This window comes from Vombatus ursinus, unplaced genomic scaffold, assembly GCF_900497805.2.
Source record: "Vombatus ursinus unplaced genomic scaffold, bare-nosed wombat genome assembly UNPS02011700.1, whole genome shotgun sequence".
NCBI lineage: Eukaryota > Metazoa > Chordata > Mammalia > Diprotodontia > Vombatidae > Vombatus > Vombatus ursinus.
Window position 1 is genome coordinate 5,289,672 of NW_020951478.1, and position 22,562 is coordinate 5,312,233.

Consider the following 22,562-nt stretch of genomic DNA (forward strand, 5'->3'; position numbering starts at 1 on the left):
AGGAAAAAGTCACAGCAGTCATTAAAAGACTTGAACCACTACTGTAGCTCTGGAAAAGCAGGGGCTTTGGTATTACTGATGTGACATCCCTGGAGTGCCTAGCACAGAGACCTGTCCATAAGAAATAAATAGATCAATCAAGGATTTGTACTGTGTCATAGTGAGCATTCAATAAATATGCTTTTTAATTGGAATAATGTCATGAATTCCCGTTCCCAAGACTTTCTCTTAAGCTCCCTTGGGGGTCAGGCAAGTGACATCCAAAAGTGCTCTTCTTTACTTACTCCCATGCTCCTTATGTTACAATTAATGTCTTCCGTCAAAACGACTGACTTTTTTAAAGTTTATTTTAAAAAATTTTTTTATTCTTATTTTGAGTTTCAAATTATCTCCCTCCCTCCAGCCCTTCTCCCTGCATTGAGAAAGCAATAGGATACCTATTATCCATGTGAAGTGACGAAGTGACTAATTTCTAAATACGATCCCATTAAAACCTAGGCCCAGGAACTGAAAGTCACTTGATAATTCCAAAGTCTTCTAAGGCCAAACACAAACCCAGTCCACCAGATTAGATGGTCCTTGATCCCCTTCTTGCTTTCATTACATCCCAAAACCGAAGTCCAGAAGCCTCGGGGTGGGGGTGGGGTGAGGGGTGGGCAGGAGAACCGGATTAGAATAAGGATAACGAATGATTCCACTGAAAACCAATTAGAGAAGGTCCATTCCACAGCTTCCCGCCTGCACGCCCGAGACAGCAGCAGCGGCGGAGACGGCGCAGAAAGCCGCGGATGCGCTGGGATCCCCACGAAGGGGACGCGCAACGCTCCTTGGAGATACAAGTTGCGTGGTAGGAGCTCTAGAGGCCGCAGGCTCCGGGGAGGAGTGCAATACAGCCCAGCCGTAGCTTCGCTGACTTCCGCTTTCCTGGCTGGCTGACTGGCTGACCTGGGAAAGAAGGTTTAGAAGGGGCAGGATGGCCGGGACGAGCGGGCAGGCGAGCAGGGCTGCACGGTGCTGGCGCGCCACAGTCGTGCGACTATATAAGTCTGCGGGGGTGGGGCGGCGAGGGTTTGACACGTACCCCGGGTTAAACGGCCCGGTCAGGGCCTTGGAACGAATGCAGCTGCCGCCTCTAGCACTCTCACACCGCGTAGAGGCGGCAGAGGAGGAGGAGACAGAGGCAGCCGTTTCTTGGCGCCAGGCGCATTGGTGAGCAGTGCGCGGCGCAGGCCCGGGTCTTTGCAATGTGCGCGGGGCGCCTCGGGGAAAGGAAGGGAAAGCCGTACCCTGGAAAGAGTAGGGAAGGTGAATCTTCTGGTTTCTTCCTCTCGCTCGGTTTCCTGCGCTTTTCCGGGAACTGGCTCTGACATCTCCTTGCCCCTGACACGTGCAACCGGTACCTGCAGCGCTCGCGGGGACTAGAGGGTGAGAAGGACCCCTCTCCATGCTTTGTCCCTCCCACCCCAACTCCGGGCAAGGAAGAGCGGGAGGTGCACGAACTTCGTTGGACGGTTTTGTGCCTCAGAGATTTGAGAGTGCCCATAACAGCTGGAAGCCAGTTGTTCCCCCTCCCCGGGCCCCCTTGCCTAGTTCCTGCAACTGTCAGTGGCGGTATCCTTTCGTCCTGAGTGGTGTCATTTGGTTGTTGACCTTAGTTGTGCGGCTGCCTCAGTGCAGACAAACCGGGAGGTTTTATGAATGGGATGATGCCCTTCCAAGCTGGGTCATTGTACCATGGGTGGGAGGCAGCTTGGGCATTTGGAACTCTTTTTTATTTTTTAACCGGTTCAGTTCTCTGGAGAAAAATGTACCCACCCCGACCCCATACCCTTAGTCTAAGATAGCTATTTCCTTCAGGAAAGAGAAAGGTGACTGTTGAAACTGTTGCCACCTGAAAAGTAGCTTCTTTGTTTCTTTCTGAGGTCACCTCCATAGTAGAAATTGATTAAAAACAAAGTGGGGAGGTGGGAGAAGTTAACTTCAAGCCTTGGCTTTTGTGTTACCAGATCAGCTTTCGTATGTCCTCTCCTTTTCCAGCCTTCACCAAGTCAGAGTTGTTACCACCATTTCTCCTTGCTTTGAACCTGAAAATCATTACCATTAGGTGCTGGTAGACATTTTTACCAAGTTCCTTAGTCTGACTAACAAAAGCGTTAACTCCTTTGCTTCAGCAGAGTTATGCTCAACTGTATTCATTTTGAAGTAGTACTCATTCTTGGGATCTAGTCATACTCAAAAGGTGCATTTAACAGACGGTTCTGCTCTAAACCAGTTTCACATTTTTCTACCATCACTCCTCTGCCCCCCCCCAATTTAAGTTACTTTGTAAAAGTGTCACAAGGTTATTCTTATTATCTGCTATTAATTACAGTTTTCCCAAGACAGTATTCTATCAGTGTAGTGATAATTTTCTATATTAATGAATATGGGTTTCATTAAACCCTGTTACCTGGACTGGAGGTCTTGAGCAGAAAATCTGCATTACCATCATTCCTCAGAGATGTAAGGTGGAGTCTTCTGTGCCTTGGATTAGATGACTGTTGAGATCAGTTCTCATTGACATTTTTGGATTCTTAATTCTCCTTTGGTCCCCTCCTTTCTTCCTCCTCCTCCTCTCCTCCCCAAAAGCAAAATTAGATTTATTAGAAGCAGTTTAGTTTTTTTGTTTTTCAGATCTCTTGATTTTATTGCTGCTTCTTAGGAGCCCTGGCCATTGCATGAGGTTTGGAACTGATCAATTATGTGGTTTTAGAACTTTAGCTTGAACCATGGGACAACTGATCTGCCACATTTACAGTCGATAATTTTTCCCTTAGTTAACTCTTCCCTCCTAGTTTCTAGTAAGTCATCAGAATTCTTGTCAAGCAACACCATTAGACTTCATGTAGGTTGTGTATTGTTTGCAAGGACTTTCAGTTCTTCATTGACTTAAAGCTGTAATGTAACTTTACAATTAAAAAAATTGTGTGTGTGTGTGTGTGTGTGTGTATGTGTGTTTTAAGAGGTTTAATGATACCACACCAATCCTTTTTTAAAGTTTCCTAGATTTGCAGGGATACGTAGTAAGTCCTCATTAAATTATTTGAGAGACAGTAACTAGTTGTTAAGTCTATAATAATCAAACTGGATACTGTCAAAGGCTTGGTTAACATTGAATTTTCTTTCTTCCCAGGGGGATGCATTTTCAACCATAAGCTCTGGATATTTCTGTTCTAAGAGGGAGACAAACAGGTGGGACAATATGAAGTCCAATCCTGCCATCCAAGCTGCCATTGACCTCACTGCAGGGGCTGCAGGTAATCCCAGAGAACATTCAATTCTTCTAGTTCTCTCTATGCCTTTTCAGAGTGAGATTGGTGAAAGCCTAAGATACTTCTAGCCTTGGGGCAGCTAAGTGGCACAGTGGATACAGCACTGGCCCTGAAGTCAGGAGGACCTGAGTTCAAATCCAGCCTCAGACCAAACACTTGATACATACAAGCTGTGTGACCTTGGGCAAGTCACTTAATCCCATTGCCTCACCAAAAAAAAAAAAAGTTAGATACTTTCAGCCTCCCTTTTCTTTTGTAACATATCCATTATAGAGAATTTGACATATGTTCGTAGAAAATTACGGAAGGAACATATCCTTTCCTTCACTTTCTCACTAGTGTTTTATAATAAGATTCCTTTTGAGATCTACTGGACTATTCAGAGAAGCAGGAAAAGCAAATATTAGGTTGCTCTCACCTTAAGACTAAGGACTATTCTGTTCCACCACCCCCCAGCCCCTTTCTGTCTATCTAAAGCATGGTGCTTAGAGCCTAGTAGGTGCTTAATAAATACTTGTTGACTTTTGATAGAGCCTTCTTTGACATTCTTATGAAGTCTTTAGACTCCTGAATAATGTTTTTAAGTGCATAAATACAATGCATAGAATTACAAAGAAAACTAATTATGTTGAAACATAATTATCAATATTTAAAAGACAAGTTTGACCCCAGCCTAAGGATCTCTGTGTAGAGTTTATCATGTATATCCATATGAGAAATAAAACAGAGATTAATTTCAATTAAATAATATAGTTATGTACTAAATATTCCTCATGCCTCCTTGACAAGCTTCTCCACTACTTTGTAGAGATTCATGCCTCAGGTTGGAAATACTTGTCCTAAGTAAATGGCAAACAGTTGAATTTTACCTGAATGCGGCCTTATGGTTTCCTAATTCTACAGATTTGTCTTAGTCCCATAAAATGTAGGCTGTATAAATCTCTGAAATGTCTTTACAAACTTTGAAGTTTTTTTTTTCTTAGATCTCTCCTAATGAAGACTGAGAAGGGAGGCTAATGTCTTTCATTCAGACATTGTTGCTGCTGTACTTATATCTCTCAAACAAAAATTAATGAAGTCTAGTGATTCTGGGTGTGAAAATATGTTTTTCATTGTTCAGTTGTTTTAGGGAATGCTTTTTTATTTATTCACGTCAGGAAGCTTCAAGATTCTCATTACAGGTTTTATCCCATGAGTATATTTGCTCTGACAAAGAATCTCTTTTAAAGTTACTGTAATTGTCATTTCTTTCTATGACCACAGGCAAGTCACTTGCCCTATCTGAATTTAGTTTCTCCATCTATGAAAAGAAGGGTTTGTACTATAGTAACCTTAAGGTCCATTCCAGTGATAAGGTTCCTTGTGAGATCAGGTGAATGAATAGATGTTCCCTTTGGATGCAGCATTATATGTATTTAGAGGACAATATTTCATTCTGGATTTAGGTACTGGGATGCGTCTTATCATAGATTATACACTTTTTGTTTTGGCCAATATGTAGTATTTGAGAACAAAAATATGTAGTCACAAAGTACACCAATTGTTTCCTATCAGCCTCCTTCACCATAATGCAGCATTATATGTTATATATTATCAGTCAAACATGTACTGAGTGCCTGTTGTATGGCACTTTGCTGAGTGCTTTTGTGGAAGATACACAAATGTGTAAGATATGACTTGCCACCAATGGGCAGACCAGCAAGCCTTGTTAAAAAGCAACTGACCCTGAGGGAGAAGTAGGAAGTGTTGAGCAGGTTAAATCCCCTGGACCTCCTCTTCTCCTCATACCTTTAAGGCAGTCCAGGACTCTGAGCCCAAGAGCCTTGGGAATATCAATGCCACCCAGACCATCAGCCCTGCTTCCAGATTGACTTTGCAGCCATTATTGAAAGGAGCAACTTCTGTGGAGAAAGGGCCCATCATCCCCACTACTATTTTGTTGTTGTTGTTGTTGTTCAATTATTTCAGTTGTTTCTGACTCTTCATGACCCCGTTTGGGGTTTTCTTGGCAAATATACTAGTGGTTTGCTTCTCCGGCTCATTTTACAGGTGAGGAAACTTGAGGCAAAGAAGGTTAAGTGACTTGCCCAGGGTCACGTAGCTACTAAGTGACTGAGGGTGGCTTTGAACTCAAGTCTTTCTGACTTCAGGCCTGGCACTCTATCCATTGTGCTCCCTAGCTGCCCTCCCACTACTACTCCCCACAGTCACATACTGCCAATGGGCAAGTAAGCCCAAGAGGCCAGGGAATAGCATCCTCCCCCATTCCCAACCCCATTGTACTTTCAGCCAAGCCCCCATAGCCAAAGTCCAAAGAAACAACTTTTGTGGAGGTAGGGTTTGGCGACTTGCCTTTCAGCAGCCTGAGCTACCAAAACCCTAGAAAAGAAATTTCTCACTGCCAGAGGTCTTGGCGTTATCAAATGGATTAGCATTAGCAATGGATAATGGTTTTTATGGATGGAAATGACATTAAAGAAGATATATTGTCCTTCATTTTGTCCCCGAACTCTAAGAAAAATGGGGCCTCTCCAGCTGACTTGCCCATGAAATCGCTCTGTGTTGTCTCCACTGTTAGAACGTAATCTGCTTGTGAGCAAGGACTGTCTTGTTATTTTTCTGTTGGGATCCTCAGCACTTAGCACAATGCTTTACATATTTTTTCCCTTAATTTTTCTTGCCTTCTTCCTCCCTTCCCCTTTTTTACAACCTGGCTAATGTAGAAATATGCTTTACATGACTTCATATGTATAATAGGTATTATATTTCTTGCCTTCTCATTGGGTAGGGGGGAGAAACTTTGGAACTAAAAATAATTTTTAAAAAAAGCACAATGTTTTGCATGTTGTACGCACTCAGTAAATGTTTGTGTTTTTTTGTTTGTTTGTTTTTGGTTTGTTTAGACATCCAAATTGCTTATAACCTATTTAAGAGAACCTGTAACCCCCACTATCCCTGGCCTGAAAAATTCCTGGAGGATCTTGGCCCTTAGAATACTCATGCTATTCCCTGTCAGTTGCAGGGTAGAGGCTATAAGAGAAGATGCTTCCCAGGGAACAGGGTGAAATGAACCTGCATAGATTCAGAGTCAGATAATGCAGGACCTTGAATAGCAGGTATCGAGGAGAAACCATTGTGAAGGGTCTGAGTAAGGAAGCAGATGGTGTGTTAGGAAGGTCAATCTGGCGGTCTTGGACAGAATATTAGAGGCCAGAGTTGTCAGAGGAAGGGAGACCAGCTAGAAGGCATTTGTAGGGATTGAGACTTTGTACTGAAGTGATGGAGAGAAAATTCAAAAGAAGAAACCACAGGATTTGGTAGGAGGTTGGCTAGGGGATGAAGGAGCAGAAATGATCAAAGAAATCTGCCAAGTTTTGTGGGCTGAGAGAGTAGAAGAATGTTGATGACCTTGGCAGACATAGGGTAATTGGGAAAGGGACATGTTCTTTTGGGGGGCGGGGTGTTTGAGAAAAGAATTTACTTTCAGTGTAGACCCAGTGTTTGAGGGGATGACATTGAAATGGACATATCTTAGAGGTAGTTGGAAATAGGGGACCCAGAATTAGGTATTAGAAATTTTTGTGTGGTTTATTTGGAATTACATAGAAATAAACTTAGTATCTCCTTAAGCCCCAAGTGTCACTTGGGGTCTGAAGGTACAGCTAAGATGAAGAAACTGAAATAAATGACTTGTCCAAAGTCACACTGGTAATAAGGGTGAGAGATGGGATTTGAACCCAGGTCTTCTAACTCTAGTGAGCCAGCACTCTTTCTGCTATACCACTCTGATCCCTGATACTCATTTTTGGATATCACTTGTCTTTAATTTGCTTCCATACTGAGGAAAGAAAATTTGAAAGAGAGATGAATTCTTTTCAATTTCATTGAATGGCAGAGTTAGAATAGAATGGCAGAACTTAGAATCAGGAAGACCTGAGTTGAAATCCTGCTTCAGATACTTGCCTGCTATGTGATCCTGGGCAAGTCACTTAACCTCTGTTTGCCTTAGTTTCTTCATTTGTAAATCGAGGAAAAAGAAAACACCCACATCCCAGGGTTGTTATGCAGATCAAATGAGATAATAGTTGTAAAGCACTTTGCAAACCTTAAAGACCTATATAAATGCTAGCTCCCCTCCTCCTCCACCTCTTTCCTCTCCCTCTCCTCCCTCTCTCTTCTTCCCCTTCCCGTTCTTTTGCTTTATTTACCCTTTTCTTCCTCCTTCCCTCCCCCTTTTCTTCCCTAATTAAAATGTTGCTTCTCCATGAATTCATCTTTTCCTCCCCACCCCCACCCCCCCAACATTAGTGAACCTAACCTCATTGGTCTATAAACTGTCAGAGTAGTTTTACCAAAGCATGTTGATTATTTACTTTTATTCACACAGGTCTTTTCTTCTTGGAAATTCAAAGTGCTATATATACATGCACAATGACTTTTAATACCTTTATTGGATATTTAATCATGAAATGGAAAAATTAACAAAGACTTACGGTTTTCCTCAGGGTTCTCTTTCCCTTAATGTAGAGGGTAGCCCTTCATGGCCCAAAATTTCAGTGCCTGATAGCTAACCGTTTGGTAGTTATGCCCTCTGGACTTAGCCTGGCTAGTCTTTTACTAAGATGGTACCTGAAGCCTTTTCAGCTTAAGTAAGATCTGTCAGAGCTTAAATTGCAATGGCATAGCCTTCGTGAACCTGAGGTCCCTCCTGTGCCATGATGAAGTATCAGTAAAGGATTTGCACATCTCACAGCATAAGCAACAGTTCCCATTTATAGTTTCCTGGACCTCCTACAACTAGAGCAACCTAGTCATTTGTTTCCTAGGAGTGAGATTGGTCATTTGTAATTGTTATTTTTACTATATTAATAGCAAAGCGATCACTAATATTGGAAATAATTGGTTTAGTGGATAGAGTGCTGGAAATCAGGAGAACTGAGTTTTAATCCTGGCTATTTTATGAATTCACTAACTTTTGGTAAATCACAACCTTTCTATGTAAAATGGAGATCGTGGTGCTGCCCTTCCTATACCACGGGGTGTTGAGGATCCCTGGGGGAGTATATGGGAAAATGCCTTGTAATTTAAAAGTGTCACATAAATAACACCAATTCACTATTTTTCAATATTAACCATACATAGGCAAATAGAAAAAGCTAACTCCATTAATTTTTACTAATAGTGTCCCCTAAATAGAAAAGGGGAAAGCTCATGGGCATATAAGAAGGAAAAAGTATGGCATGGCAGATTGTTTAAAAGTGATTGGCCCGAATGTAGTAGCCCTCAGAGCCAACCTGGCCTTGTACTTGGGTCATGGGGTGAAGTCATCTTTGACTTAGACCCTGTTGCCACAATGTGTCCTGTAGTCATCAACCTAAAGGCCTCTATTGCTCCATGCTGTTTATCAGGGCACAATCCCCTATCACAAGCCTTTCTCAGCACTGCACATTAGGTAACCTTTTAGTCTTATGGAAAAATACTTTGTTCCTCTCTGAACAGGGATCAATTTATTTATTTTGAAGTGAATGATAGAAAGGCTTCTAACAGGTTTTGGTTTGTTGACCTCGAAAGTCCCACTGGGTAAGATAAAGTATTAGGCAACCACACCATTTTGTCCTCCCCTGCCCCTGGAAATTTACTTACATATTGTGGTGGTGTAGGGGTAGATCATTGTTTCCTGAAGTGAGATATTGGAACTTAGGTTGGTATTTTGTGGGTCTTAAAAAGAGAATCATATCACAGGTGGGGAGGGTCAACTTGGAAGGTGAGGGAGTTGGTTGATAATATAAAGAAAAAAGATATTTCTAACCCCCATAGCACAAAAACACAAGAATAATTTGATTGGCTTTAGGACCAACACAAATCTTGTCATTTAATTAACCTTACGTCTCTATTAATTTATTTAAAGATTTCTCCAAAAGGGGGGCCCATCCTCTGGAGGCATTTTGGTTTTAATGTAGGGTTTTCTTGTTTCAATTTAATCTCTTTTTTATTGAATCTCTTGAATTCCAAGCATGTAAACCAAATGCACTGTGAGCATTTTGGGTAAGAGTAAATATATTCTGCTTCCATTAAACCGTAAGAAACTGTATGGCTAAAGAAAAGCCTTCAGAATAAGAAAGACCTGAATTCCAGTCACCATGTTTACTGACACATATTGACCTTGGTCAACTCATTTATCCTCATAATGCCTCAGGCCTCTAAGGCTATAAGATGAAGAGCAGTTGCTAATTTTCATTGGAAGAAGTTTTCCTCATCAGGAATTCCCCATCCTAATAAGATCACAGGACTTGTTAAAAAAAAAAGAAAAGGCTAATTCTAATTTTGTGGGCAAGATATCCAGTATTGGTGATCAGGAGATCTGAGTTTTGATTTTTGTCTGATATTTACCATCCATGAGATTTTGGTCAAATTAGTCATCCTATTCATTGATAAAGATTAAGAGATCGTATTAAATGACCTCTTAAAGTACCTACCAGCTCTAAAAAAAAAAAAATGCCATGGCTGCATGATTTTGAAAGGCTTTGAGACACTTTATTAGATACTACGAACTCTTAAAAAGAAGAAAATTACAATTATTTGTATTCTCCTCCCCCCATTCTCTTCTTTTATCTTTACCCCCGATCCACATAAATAGGGAGAGAAAACCTTCATAATTCTTCAATTTTGCTTTTTCCCAGAGGGAAATAAAGCAGTGTGTGAAACGGTGGAAAGAGCACTGAGCTCTGGCGTTCAGGAGGCCTGGATTCTAGCTTTGGCTTTGCCAGGAACTGGTTGTGGGAATTTGGACAAAATCATTTTCTCTAAGCCTTCCCCTCTGTATCCATAAAGTTAAGGGGCTTTGTTAGATGACCTCAGAGGTCTCTTTTAGTTCTAAAGATTGTATGAAAAGCACAAATGGACTGAGATTTTAATTTTTCATTTATTTCTCACACAAATGTAAGTCTTGTTTTGTTCTCAAAGAAATGCTTACCTCCATACTTTTGAAATTCTTTGCTGACTATGATGGGATGTTGAGTTTTGCGCAGATACTGGAACTCTTACCAACCCAGCATTTCTTCCAAGGACTTGTCCCAGTAGCTTTAACCCTTTGCTGAAAATTTGAATCCTGTGAGAAGACATCCTTGTTTAATAGAGGCAGAAAACAGGAGACTGAGGTCAGTAGACCTACCAAAAGATGCAGACTCTTCCTCTCAAAGCATCTAACAGTCTTCAAGAATCAAGATGTCATGGTATGGCTCTCAGCCTTGGCTTAAGTCTTGAGCAGGTGGTTTATAAATCCACACTCACCATTACTTAAAGCAGAAGATACCAGGTTTTTTCCTCAAAATAATTTTTATTAATATCTTTTGTTTTTATATCACCTACATTTCCCAGTATATTCCTTCCCTCTCCCCCAGAGAGCTATCCCTTAGAACAAAATTAAAGAGGTGAAACCCATTTGGAAAAACTAACCAACATGTCAGAAAAGTTGGACACTATATTTAATGTTCCACCTGTTCCATAGTATTCCATCTCTAAGAAGATATTAGGGAAGGGGGAACCTGCCTTTTTTAACATTTTTTTTATTTTTAAATTTTTAGGCAATTGGGGTTAAGTGACTTGCCCGGGGTCACACAGCTAGTAAGTGTCAAGTGTTTGGTCTGAGGCTGAATTTGAACTGAGGTCCTCATGACTTCAGGACTGGTGCTCTATCCACTGCACCACCTAGCTGCCCCAAACCTGCCTTTTTATAAGCCTTCTTTTGGTCCAAGCTTGGTCATAATAATTTTACAGCATTCAGTTTTGAATTGTTGTTCTTTCCTTTTAGTTAGGATTGATTGTTTTTTAAAATTATACTCTTCCTCTCTATTCCAAAGATACACACACAACACACAAACACACACACACACAACCAAAAAACAAAAACAAAAAAACAGATGCCAAGCCTCCTTTCTGGTGAGAGGTTCTGGGAATTAGTGGCATAACCAGAGGGGCACCACTGATGGGTGCAGTCTGTGGGCATGTGCAGCTGTTGGCTTCATCATTCCTGCCAAATCTGTATATTAGTGATAGAGAAATCCACTAATAACCTTGAAGTTGCAGTTTATAAGTTGGGATCAGTGGTGGTAGAGAAGCCAAGCCTGGTATTGGGGGTTAGAGGGAAGACTTGAGGTTTCTGGTAGAGTTGGTTAGACTCAAGAGCCTTCAAACTCTGTCCCTTAATTCTGGAGTCTATCTGTAGGATAGACATACTTATGTCACTGGCAGGATCAAGAGCCCTTGAAACAATGGAGATTGTTCATAGGGATGCTGGTCCCAGGGGTCTGGTGCCTCTGCCAGTGAACTTCTTACTAGATGTATTGTTTGCCACACCTGTTTCATGCTATCCTAGATTTGGAACTGGAAGGGACCTTAGAGGTCATCTACTCTAATCTTATTTTACAAATGAGGAAACAGGCCCAGAAGGGTTCAGCAATTTGCTAGTGCTTAGATTAGTTTCAGGCAGCTTGGTAGCACAGAGGACAGAGCTCTGGGTCTAGAGTCAGGAAAACCTGAGTTCAAATTTGGTCTCACGCACTTACTAGCTTTGTGATCCTGGGCATATCACTTCACCTCTGTCGGCCTCAATTTCCTCAATTGTAAAATGGGGATAATAATAGCACTTAGCTCCCAGGGTTGTTGTGAGGGTTAAATGAGATAATATTTGTAAAGTGTTTAGTTAGTGTAGTACCTGGCATATAGTAGACAACCATGTAAATGTTAGCTTTTATTATCATCATCATCATCATCATTATTAGCCCTATCCATAGTCAATTGGTTAATAAATGACAGCGCTGGGATTTGACCCTAAATCCAACACTCTTTCCATCATGCCATGTTCCCTTCCCTTTTCCCCTTTCATTATTTAAATGGATGAGTCACTTAATCTCTGTCTGCCTCTGTTTCCTTGACTGTAAAATACCTCCCAGGGTTGTTGTGAAAGTTAAATGATATAAGTGCTTAGCACAGTGCTTGGCCCATAGTAAACACTAGATAAATGTTAGGTGATGTTAGTTATTATTAAATGATAAAACAGAAGCAACCTCTGTTTAAATTGTTAAGCTTGCTAGACAGCACATTTTATTCACATAAAAAGGCAATTTCTGTGTTCATTGATGAAAAGTTACCAAAGCTTGAAAGTTACTCCCCAGCACACGGGTGTTGGGGGGACCTGGGTTGTTACATTCTCTTCTTTTCTATAACTCAATGTTTCTGTTAAAGTAATCCATAAATATTGGACATTAATTAATTTTAACTTTTTCTCCTATAACTGTACTCTTATGATTTTGTACTACCTATCAAAATAGGGTTGGTACCAAGCAAAAAAGGCACATTCAACTTGTTCCTCATTATTATGTTGTGGGTAGAGTATGGAGTCAGGGAGACTTGAATTAAAATCCAACCTCAGTCACTTAATACCTGTGGGTCCCTGGGCAAGTCACTTAACCTTTGTCTCAGTTTCCTCAGTTGTAAAATGGGAATCATAATAGTACATGCTTCTCAGGGTTTTTGTGGGTATAGAATAAGATAATATTAGTGAAGTGATTAACACACTGCCTGGCACATAGTAGGTGCTTAATAAATGCTTGTTTCCTTCCCCTTCTCTTTATGGATAATTGAGAGCTGACTCTAAAAGCTTTCATCATTTTTTTTGTTGTTGTTGTTGTTTTTTTTTTTACTAAGAAAAGCATTCTTTGGCCGAACACTGAGTAGGTAGAGGAGTTCTGACTTTCTGCTCCATATTCTAGGAGGGACTGCATGTGTGATAACTGGGCAGCCTTTTGACACGATGAAAGTGAAGATGCAGACCTTTCCCAATTTGTACAGGGGCCTACTAAACTGCTGCATAAAGACATATACCCAAGTGGGCTTTCGAGGCTTCTACAAGGGGACCACCCCAGCACTAATTGCCAACATTGCAGAGAACTCTGTCCTCTTCATGTGCTATGGTTTCTGCCAACAAATCGTGAGGAAGATAGTTGGACTGGAGAAGACTTCAAAGCTGAGGTTTGTCAAAAGTCTTTTTCTTTTATTGATGACTTTTGTTTTTACATCATGCTCATTTCCAAATAATCACCTTCCCTCCCTCTCCCCATGGAGGGCTCTTGTAACAAATATTTTAAAAGAAGGAAAAAAACGTAGTTCAACCAAACCAACTGACACATTGAATACATTGGATAGCGTGTGCATTATTATTGATACCTATAGTCCCTCTATTTGCCCTACTACCACAGTTGAAGGACTGAAGATACATTTTCTTAACTCTTTGCTAGGATCAAGCTTTGCCATTATAATTCCACAATATTCAGTTTTGTGTTGTTATTTTTTTCTGTTTACATTATTATTGTCATTTATATATTGTTCTCCTGGTTCTGCTTACTTCAATCTATACCAGTTAATATAAATATTCTCATACTTCTGAATTTTTTATATTAACTATTTCTTAAAGAGCAATCATGTTTCATTACATCAGGTACCATACAGCCATTTCCCAATCTATCTGCTTTGTTTCTAGTTCTTTGCCACCATTAAAGGTGCTGTTATGAATATTTTAGCATTTATGGTTCCTTTCTTTTGCCTTTGATCTTCTTGAAATATGTACCCAGCAGTAGGAATTTCTGGTTCAAAGGGTATGGGCAGTAAATGCTGTCTTAATAATTTACTTATTTTTTTATTTTTTTATCAGCCCCTGATGTGTCCTCCTCATAAATGGATGAGGAGATCATAGTGGTGTTTAAAGTATCTCTTAGGCATGCATAGGCCCTTGCTTCAGGAGTTTCTGATTATAGAAAAGCAAGCTGTAAGGCAAGCCACGTGCTTGGGAAAACAGAACTATGGTCTCTATTTCAGGGACCGATGCTTATTTGTCCATGCTACAGAAAGCAGTCACAGAATCTCGGAGTGGGAAGAGACCTAGACATTATTCTAGTCTAACCCATTCCTGGGTAGGAGCTCCCTTCTATTAGCTCTTTGACAGGTGGTTACCTGTATTCCTCATGAAGACCACCAGTAACTAGAAACCCGTCATCCCTTGAGGTGGGGCCGATCTAAGTGGTAGGAAGGCTTTTCTTCTGTTGTGTCAAGAAAACTGCCTCTGTGCAATTTCTGCTTCCTGAGGCCAAACAAGGGGAAAGAATACTCCTGAGGTACAAAGGTTGTATAGCTGTGGGTGTGTGATTGTCTTATCTAAACCACACCAGTAACACCTAGGCTTTAGCATGCCCTACAACATACACTCGCAGACGGAGTCTAAATTCAGCCTTTACCACAGGCCTTTCAAAAAATGGTTGGTAAGATTTTCAATTTCCCTCTCAACAAGCATTTATTATTCCCAGTGTTTCCCATTGTACACCTTGGTAAATGGTTCTTGAGGGAAATAGCTGGTTTCCATCTAAAATGTTCCCAATAAAAATGGTTTTTATGTTTAAAGGCATGTGCCCACAGCTTTTCAGAAAATTTGGTTATCCTGAGTGGTCTAGATTGCAGAAATTTTGCTGTAATTGAATGAGGAGGAGAAATCCAGTTCTTGGTTTTTTCTTGATACCTGGAGAACCTTGTTATAATGTCTTTTTGCAATCCATGTTGTGGGGTGAAACAATGTTTTATAATGGTGAATGAGTGGTATTTTTTTTCTTTCCATTCTTTTCCCTTTCTCTGACCTTCCCTTTCCACAGAGAACTCATTATGTGAAAACTTACACCACCTGTGCAGACTCAGCAATTTGTCTGTAATTCACAGTCTTAGAGTTACCTGGGGCACCAAGAAGTCTAGGCAGTCAGCAAGCATTTATTAAGTGCTTACTGTATGCCAGACACTGTGTTTACTGCTGGAGATTAAAATGCCAAAAATGAATGAATGAATAAATGAATAAATAAAATAGACCCTGACCTCAAGAAACTTCCATTCTAAAAGGGGAGACTGTGTAGAGACAACTAGGTAGATACAAAGAGTACTGAGTAGATGGATGGGACTCTGGAAGAGGAAGGTATTAGCAGTTATGGGGGGACTAGGGAAGGCCTCCTACATAAGATGGGGTTTTTACTTAGTCCTGAAGAAAGTCAGGGAAACTAAGACGTGGGAATGAGGGGGCAGATAACAATTCCAGATGTGAGAGAATGTTTGGCTCACATGAAGGTCTGGAGATGAGAGATAGAATGTTGGGTTTGAGGAGCTGTAAGAGGCTAGTATGGCTAGATCATAGAGGCTGGAAAGTACTTAAAAAGACTGAAAGAGTTGGAAGGGCCAGATTGTGAAGAGCTTTAAATGCCAAAGGGATTAATATTTGATTCTGGAGCTAATTGAGAGAGCCACTGGAGCTCCTTGGATAGGTGGATGAAGGTGTGTATATAAACTTCAGAAAAATCACCATGGCTGCTGAAGGAAGGATAGATTAGAGTGACCAGAGCCTCAAGGTGGGGAGACTAATTAGGAGCTTATTGTAGTAGTCCAGGGAAGAGGTAATTAGGACTTCAACTAAGATTGAGGCTCTATGAGTGAAGAGGAGAGGATATATAAGAGAGATGTTGTCAAAGTAGAAATGACAAGATTTGGCAACATATTGGTCATGTGGAGTGAGTCAAAGTGAGGAGGCAAAGACCTAGTGATTTGCTAGGATCACATAGTGTGTCTATATCAGAGATACAGGATTTGAATCCAGATATTCCTAATTTTTAGACCAGTCATCTATCCACTAAGCAAGAATTAACCCATGTAACATCTGCATAACTTATAAAACATCATAAATGTAATTGCAACTAGTAATATGATAGGATTGTAGATGTAGAGTTGAAAGGGATTTCATATGGCATCTTAAACCCCTTCATTTTATAGATGAAGGAACTGAGGCCCCAAGAGGTTAACAGTGACCTGTCTGCATAGCTAGTAAAAAACAAAGTCGAGAATCAGACCTTTGTCCTCTGACTACGAATCCAGGATGAGTTCCAATGAACCATGTTACCCAAATCCTTTGGTCAACTGTATTTTTTCTCTGTTAAGATCAGTCACTCAAGTTTATTAGCATTAAAAAATAACATAATCATAAGTAGCTCACATTTATACACTAATACATATTTGATTGATAAACATTTTGACTGTTAATAGTAGCCATCATTTATATAGTGCTTTAAAAGGTTTGCAAGGCATTTACATATGTTGACTGATTTGGTACTAACTTCTGAATAGCATTAAGGGTACCTGGATAATGTTTAATCAAATCTTAGGGGCAGTGGAAATATTTGTAATACTGTATTAAGGAAAGACTTCACAAATTTCTACCTCTTCTTTCTCTTAAGAGACAGAGAATGTCCTCTGCTTAAGTACAGTTGGAAGATTGTTCCTCTCATGCGTTCATGACTGTGTTTGGGGTCAGGGAATAGATGGGGGCTGGGTAGTAGGAGGAGATAGTGAAAGAGCTTTACCTTCCACTTTCCAGTATTATTGGGGATCTCTGGCAACCATGGAGGATGAGGAGAATTCCTTTTCTCCTGTCTCCTACTTTAGAATGCAGCTTCTATCAGATAGCTTGCAGTCTCCAAAGATAGAGAAAAAAAGCCAACTCTTCACACTGACCTCCCCTAATTTCTTGGCCATCTCCAGCATACAAAGAGCCCTCTGTGGGCCTTAGTAGGAGCTTAGGGGATAGAGCTAGGTTATAAAATGGGACTTGTGCAGCCTAGGTGATTATATCCGGACTTCAAAGTATTTCTTAGAGACCTAAAGTCCACACTGAATCCAGAATAATCTAGTCCGTATTTGCTACTCACTTGGATTTCCATCAGACCCTTCATTGAGAGTGGAGTGAGGAGTGTCAGATAGGCAAGCATATGCCTATGCCGATATTGCCAATATATCCTTAGGTGCCTGGATTTCCTTTCATTCAAAACAGCTTAAGCTGAATGTGGCAGAGGGAAAAGGAGAGAGAAGTGGACTCCTGAGAAGCCCATTTAATACCAGTCCCTACTCCTGGCCTGGCTTCACCAAGCTTTTGACAAATCAAATCAGTCCCCAGCTCCTTTCTACCTCTCCAGCTGTCCCCAAGGGCTGGTTCCTTTTATGATACTATTGTCTCTAAGAATTCAGCCCTGGCCTCTCTCTAAAACCAGCCTCTGAGGGTACTGCACTGTAATGTCCAAAAGCTATCTATACTTATGGACTGTTAACCTTTGGTCCCTAAAGCTAGATAATAACCTCTTAATGACTTTAACTGATAGGTCTCAGTCACCTGACTGACAGGGTGGCCCTGAAAAAGCCTGGGAGAATGGAAAAGTTTAAAGCAGGGGTGGGGAACTTGCAGCCTTGAGGCCTCAAACGAGGCCGTTTGACTGAATCCAAACTTCACTGAACAAATCCTCTTAATAAAAAGATTTGTTCTGTAAAACTCAGTCAAAGGCCACACCCAAGGACAGAATGTGGTCTCGAGGCTGCAGGTTCCCCACCCTGGTTAAAGTTTGGGTTTTAGCAGAATTAGGAAAGCAAAGATTTTTGCTTTGTGATAGTTGGAGGGAAGTGAGAGGAAGCTTATGTACTGGGTACCACTTGGCAATAGAGTTTGAAAGAATAATACAATGCATGTATGTCCACAAATATATTATACATGTAAATATTTGTATGTTTATCTTTTTAAAAATTTAAAAGTAAATTCCAAAAGGAAACGTGCCCCAAGCAGTGTGTTCTCCTTGTGAAAGAAAGCCCCTCTGAGGCCCAATTGTCAGGAACAGGGTCACTTGGCAATGTCTCCTTGCTCTCTCCACCTTTAAGCCAAAGTACAAGGCCTGCTGCACTTTCCGTTAACATTAACTGCCCTACCATGTAGGGCTAGTGTTTTCTGAATTAATTTCCTTTTTTAGCCAGTAGACTGGATCACTTGGGTGTGAGTATCATTATCAGTGCTAAGAACTTAGGGCTACCTGTGCAAGACTGTTGACCTGCTGTTGTTGTAGAACATTAGTGTAACTTAGGAAATCTACGGCTTGCTAGGTTTGGCTTGCCAGAAAATTCCCAGCTCTGGTTCACTGGTCCAAGTTATGCGCCATGTGCATTTGTGTGCATATGTTAGTGTGTGTGTTTGTGAATGTGTGTGTATGTACACATGCACAAATGTATTCTTATTGGTTTTGTGGAAGGATCACTAGACTACGGCTCAGAAGACCTAGGCTTGTCCCACCTTTGCCCTTAATTAGCTATGTGACCTTGGGGAGGCTAACTGATCTCTTTGGAGTTTCACCTTCTTCATCTATAAAATTGGGAGTTGAACTATATGTTCTCTAAGGTTCCTCCCAGCTCAAGGACTCTGAATATATATTGGAAATACATCATTAGATGCCTTGGTCATTCAAACCAGCCACCTTTAGGAGTCTGGACTAAGAGAAAGAACAGAGGGCTTGGAATCAGGAAGATTTAGCCTTTAATCCTGGTTGTGACATTTACTAGTTGTGTAACCTTTGGTAAGTGATTTAATATCTCAGTTCCTTTTCTTCATCTGTAAAATGGCAGTAACAATACCAGTAGTGTTGGTTTAGGGGTGCTGTGACCCCAAAATCACAAGACAATCCTGCCCAAAAGAATTTGACCCAAGCCTTCTTTCAGCCAAAGACAAGTTTTATTAGAACATCCGTCACGTTGGGCAGACTCTTAAGGAGTCTGAACATTAGTAAGCTATTGGCTAGATTATAAGAATCTGAACAGTGGCTAGATTTTAAGAATCTGATAATCTTAATGGAGTAGAGACAAGATGGACCTTATATACAGAAAGACTATGGGAGGGATCTAGAAGTGGCCAAGTAGTCTATGAGGTAATAGAACTCCAGGAACCTGGACCTCATGGCCAAGGGAGAATGGGGCCTAGATAGGATTAAGGGTGGGAAGTGGCCTGGGGCCATAGGGAAATAAGACTTTGGAGGATTAGGCTAGGTCCAGGGTAACAGAATTTTGGGTTTAGCCACAATGAAAGGCCAATTGATGGAATTATGGCCTCAGGGGAATGCCCTAGACCTTCTTGATCAAGTGGGAGAATCTCTTAGACAAATGGGACCCAAATTCTTTTTGGGGTAAGAAGCAAAGGTCCTGGCTTGGACCTGATGCAGTTTAGGGGTTCAGGGGTCCTGGGACCCCATCCTGCCTGAAAGAATTTGACCCAAGCCTTCTTTCAGCCAAGGATTCTGAACATTAGTAAGCTATTAGCTAGATTATAAGAATCTAAGCAGTGGCTAGGTTATAAGAATTTTAGCATCTTAATGGAGAAAGATGGACCTTATATACAGAAAGACTGTGGGAGGGATCTAGGAGTGGCCAAGTAGTCTATGAGGTAATTAATAGAATTCCAGGGACCTGGACCACATGGCCAAGGGAGAATGGAGAAGTGACCTGGGGCCATAGGGAGGTCCACAATGAAAGGCCAGTTGATGGGATTATAGTCTCAACGGAATGCCAGAGATTTGGCCATGTGGGAAAGTCCAGGGTTTTTCCTTTCTGGGGCCCAGATTCCAACCCCATCATTCCCCCCTCAAACAAACAGGAACCCAAATTCTTTTGGGGTAAGGGGCGAAGGTCTCGGCTTTTGAGACTGCTTCCTGCTGGCAAGGGGCATAGAGCTGTCCCTGCCTCAAGGGGGTCCCAAAGAGGAGGTTGACTGGAACCGAGCACAGGCAGCATCTAGGGAACTATGGGGGGACATTGGCTGGCACTCGCTGTTACCAACTGTAGGTGAATGGCTTGTAGTCTGGAAGACACAAATCTGACAGAAAAGACTGTAGGACCCAGATATAAAGCAGTGATTAGATTTAGGGCCCAACTTTGAGAGGATAAAACATCCTTAGTTCTGTATTTTCCAATCATGTAGTATCAAACCCACCTCATAGCCAGACTCAGGAATAGCCAGGTGGCTAACATTCCCTTTCAAAGGAACATAATGGGGAAACTGGGCCAGGAGGATCTCATCTTAGACTGAGTCTAAAATTGTCCTCTCAGCTTTTCCTGATGCTGAATTCCCACCAGTATCACCTTCTCTGAGTAGCTTGTGACATTTCTCTCAGATGGTGGATTATTGATTATCGACAACTCAAAATAAAATTCTATGAGCTTTTACCTCAAACAGCAAGTTTTACTAATCACAGCTTAGGAAAAACTTTTACAAGATTTGCATCTCAAACTTAAATTTATCCTAATGTAAAAAGCCAATCATTAGAGATTTCTATACACTTGCAAATTTTCAGCAAGCCATACATAACCCAAATAAGCTTTTTGGCTAGTTTACACATCAAAATAATAACCAATAATAGTAAATTATTTTAGTGGAAACCAAATTATGAAAAGTTGCTTGGTATAACTGATACAGAAAGTTCACCAATTTGAAACTTGAAACAAACCCATTACCAATCAGGTAGGTGGCTTCAGTTTTGTTAAATGTACTTCCAAATTACTTTACACAGAGAATCAACTTCTCATCTTAACAGTTAAAACTACAAATTTAAAAGAGCATGCTTACCCAAGTTCAGAGGCCAGCTTCTTTACCTTGAGCAGGATGTGTTGAATTTGGGTGATGCTTCTAGGCAAAGGTTGCCATAGGGCCCAAGGCCATTGCCAGGGGGGCCCAAGCAGTAGCTGCTGCCCCTCCCCCCTCCTTCCTTTCCCGGGGGGGGGGGGGGGGAGACGAAATCAAAGGTGTTTCAAAACTCCCTAATGATCAATCACAAAACCTCCAGAATCTGCCAAGATATTTTTAGCTGTTCTAACTTTCCCTGTAACCTCCATGAAGGAGGATTCAGAGGTGCAGAGGGAAGAGAATAAGTAAGCCTCAGGGAACCGAAGCAACTGCAGTTTTCCAATTCCCTAGCACCGAGGGAATTAACAGATACACTTCTGGTTAGGGCATCTGTCCTTGTCCTCTATGCTACGGAAGGTGTACCCAGGTCCATGGCCTTGAACTGACTCAGTGGACTGAGAGCCTGAGAGAGTCAGGCCAAGAGCAAGACAGCATTGTAACTGTCTGCCCAAAAAGCACCTCCAAGCCTTGGTGCTTGGAGAGGGACCCCAACTGCAGAGCAAGAAAGGGAGGGAGAGGAGACTTACGTACCTTCCAGTCTTGGCTGGAGAAGAACTTGGGGTTAGGCAGTTTCCTCATACAGGCCACCAAAATGATGGGTTTAGGGGTTCAGGGGTCCTGGGACCCCAAAATCACAACATGCAGGTCCTGCCCAAAAGAATTCGACCCAAGCCTTCTTTCAGCCAAGGCTTATTAGAACATCCATCATATTGGGCAGGCTCTTAAGGAGTCTGAACATTAGTAAGCTATTGGCTAGATTATGAGAATCTAAGTAGTGGCTAGATTATAAGAATCTCAGCATCTTAATGGAGGCAAGATGGACCTTATATACAGAAAGACTATAGGAGGGATCTAGGAGTGGCCAAGTAGTCTATGAGGTAATAGAATTCCAGGGACCTGGACCACGTGGCCAAGGGAGAATGGAGAAGTGGCCTGAGGCCATAGGGAGGTCCACAATGAAAGGCCAGTTGATGGGATTATAGCCTCAAGGGAAAGCCAGATTTGGCCATGTGTGAAAGTCCAGGGTTTTTCCTTTCTGGGGCCCAGGTCCCAACCCCATCAGACCCATACCCCATCAGTAGGAGCTCCAAGGAACTCAGTGATAAGAAGAAAATTCCCACATACACTAAAATAATTGTGGCAGCACTTTTTGTGATTATAAAGAATTGGAGGGGCAGCTAAGTGGCACAGTGGATAGAACACTGGCCCTGGAGTCAGGAGGACCTGAGTTCAAATCTGGCCTCAGACACATGACACTTACTAGCTGTATGACCCTGGGCAAGTCACTTAACCCCATTGTCTAGCTCCCCCATCAAAAAAAAAATTGGAAACAAAGTAGATGTTCATTGATTGGGGAAATTGTGGAACATGAACAAAATGGTAGATGGTAATGTGTTGTAAGAAATAATATGGGCGACAGAGTCAAGATGGAAGTGTGAAAGCAGCATTTTGCTAAGTTCTCAAAACATAACTCCTCCAAAACAACCCAGGACCAGATGGATTTACCAGCAAACTCTACCAAAAATTTCTACCAAATTCTACCAGATATTTAAAGAACAACTAATTTCAATATTATATAAACTGAAAAAAATTAAATAAACTACCTGCAAGGAGATTACAGCAATTTACCAGAAAGATCATACATTCTTACTGAGTTAGATTTATACCAGCAGTACAGGGTAGGTTCAATA

The 22,562-nt window shown here is 41.3% G+C and overlaps 1 protein-coding gene across 1 annotated transcript in view; it reads left to right on the forward strand.

The window, feature by feature from the left end:
- Window positions 1-314: 314 nt before the first annotated feature.
- The window catches only part of SLC25A15 (solute carrier family 25 member 15), a 36,321-nt gene continuing 14,073 nt past the window's right edge, over window positions 315-22,562 (forward strand). Inside the window, 4 exon segments of the mRNA XM_027856937.1 lie at window positions 315-1,172; window positions 1,175-1,366; window positions 3,165-3,296; window positions 13,082-13,340. Coding sequence (XP_027712738.1) covers window positions 974-1,172; window positions 1,175-1,366; window positions 3,165-3,296; window positions 13,082-13,340 — 782 coding nt within the window. The 5' untranslated portion in view covers window positions 315-973.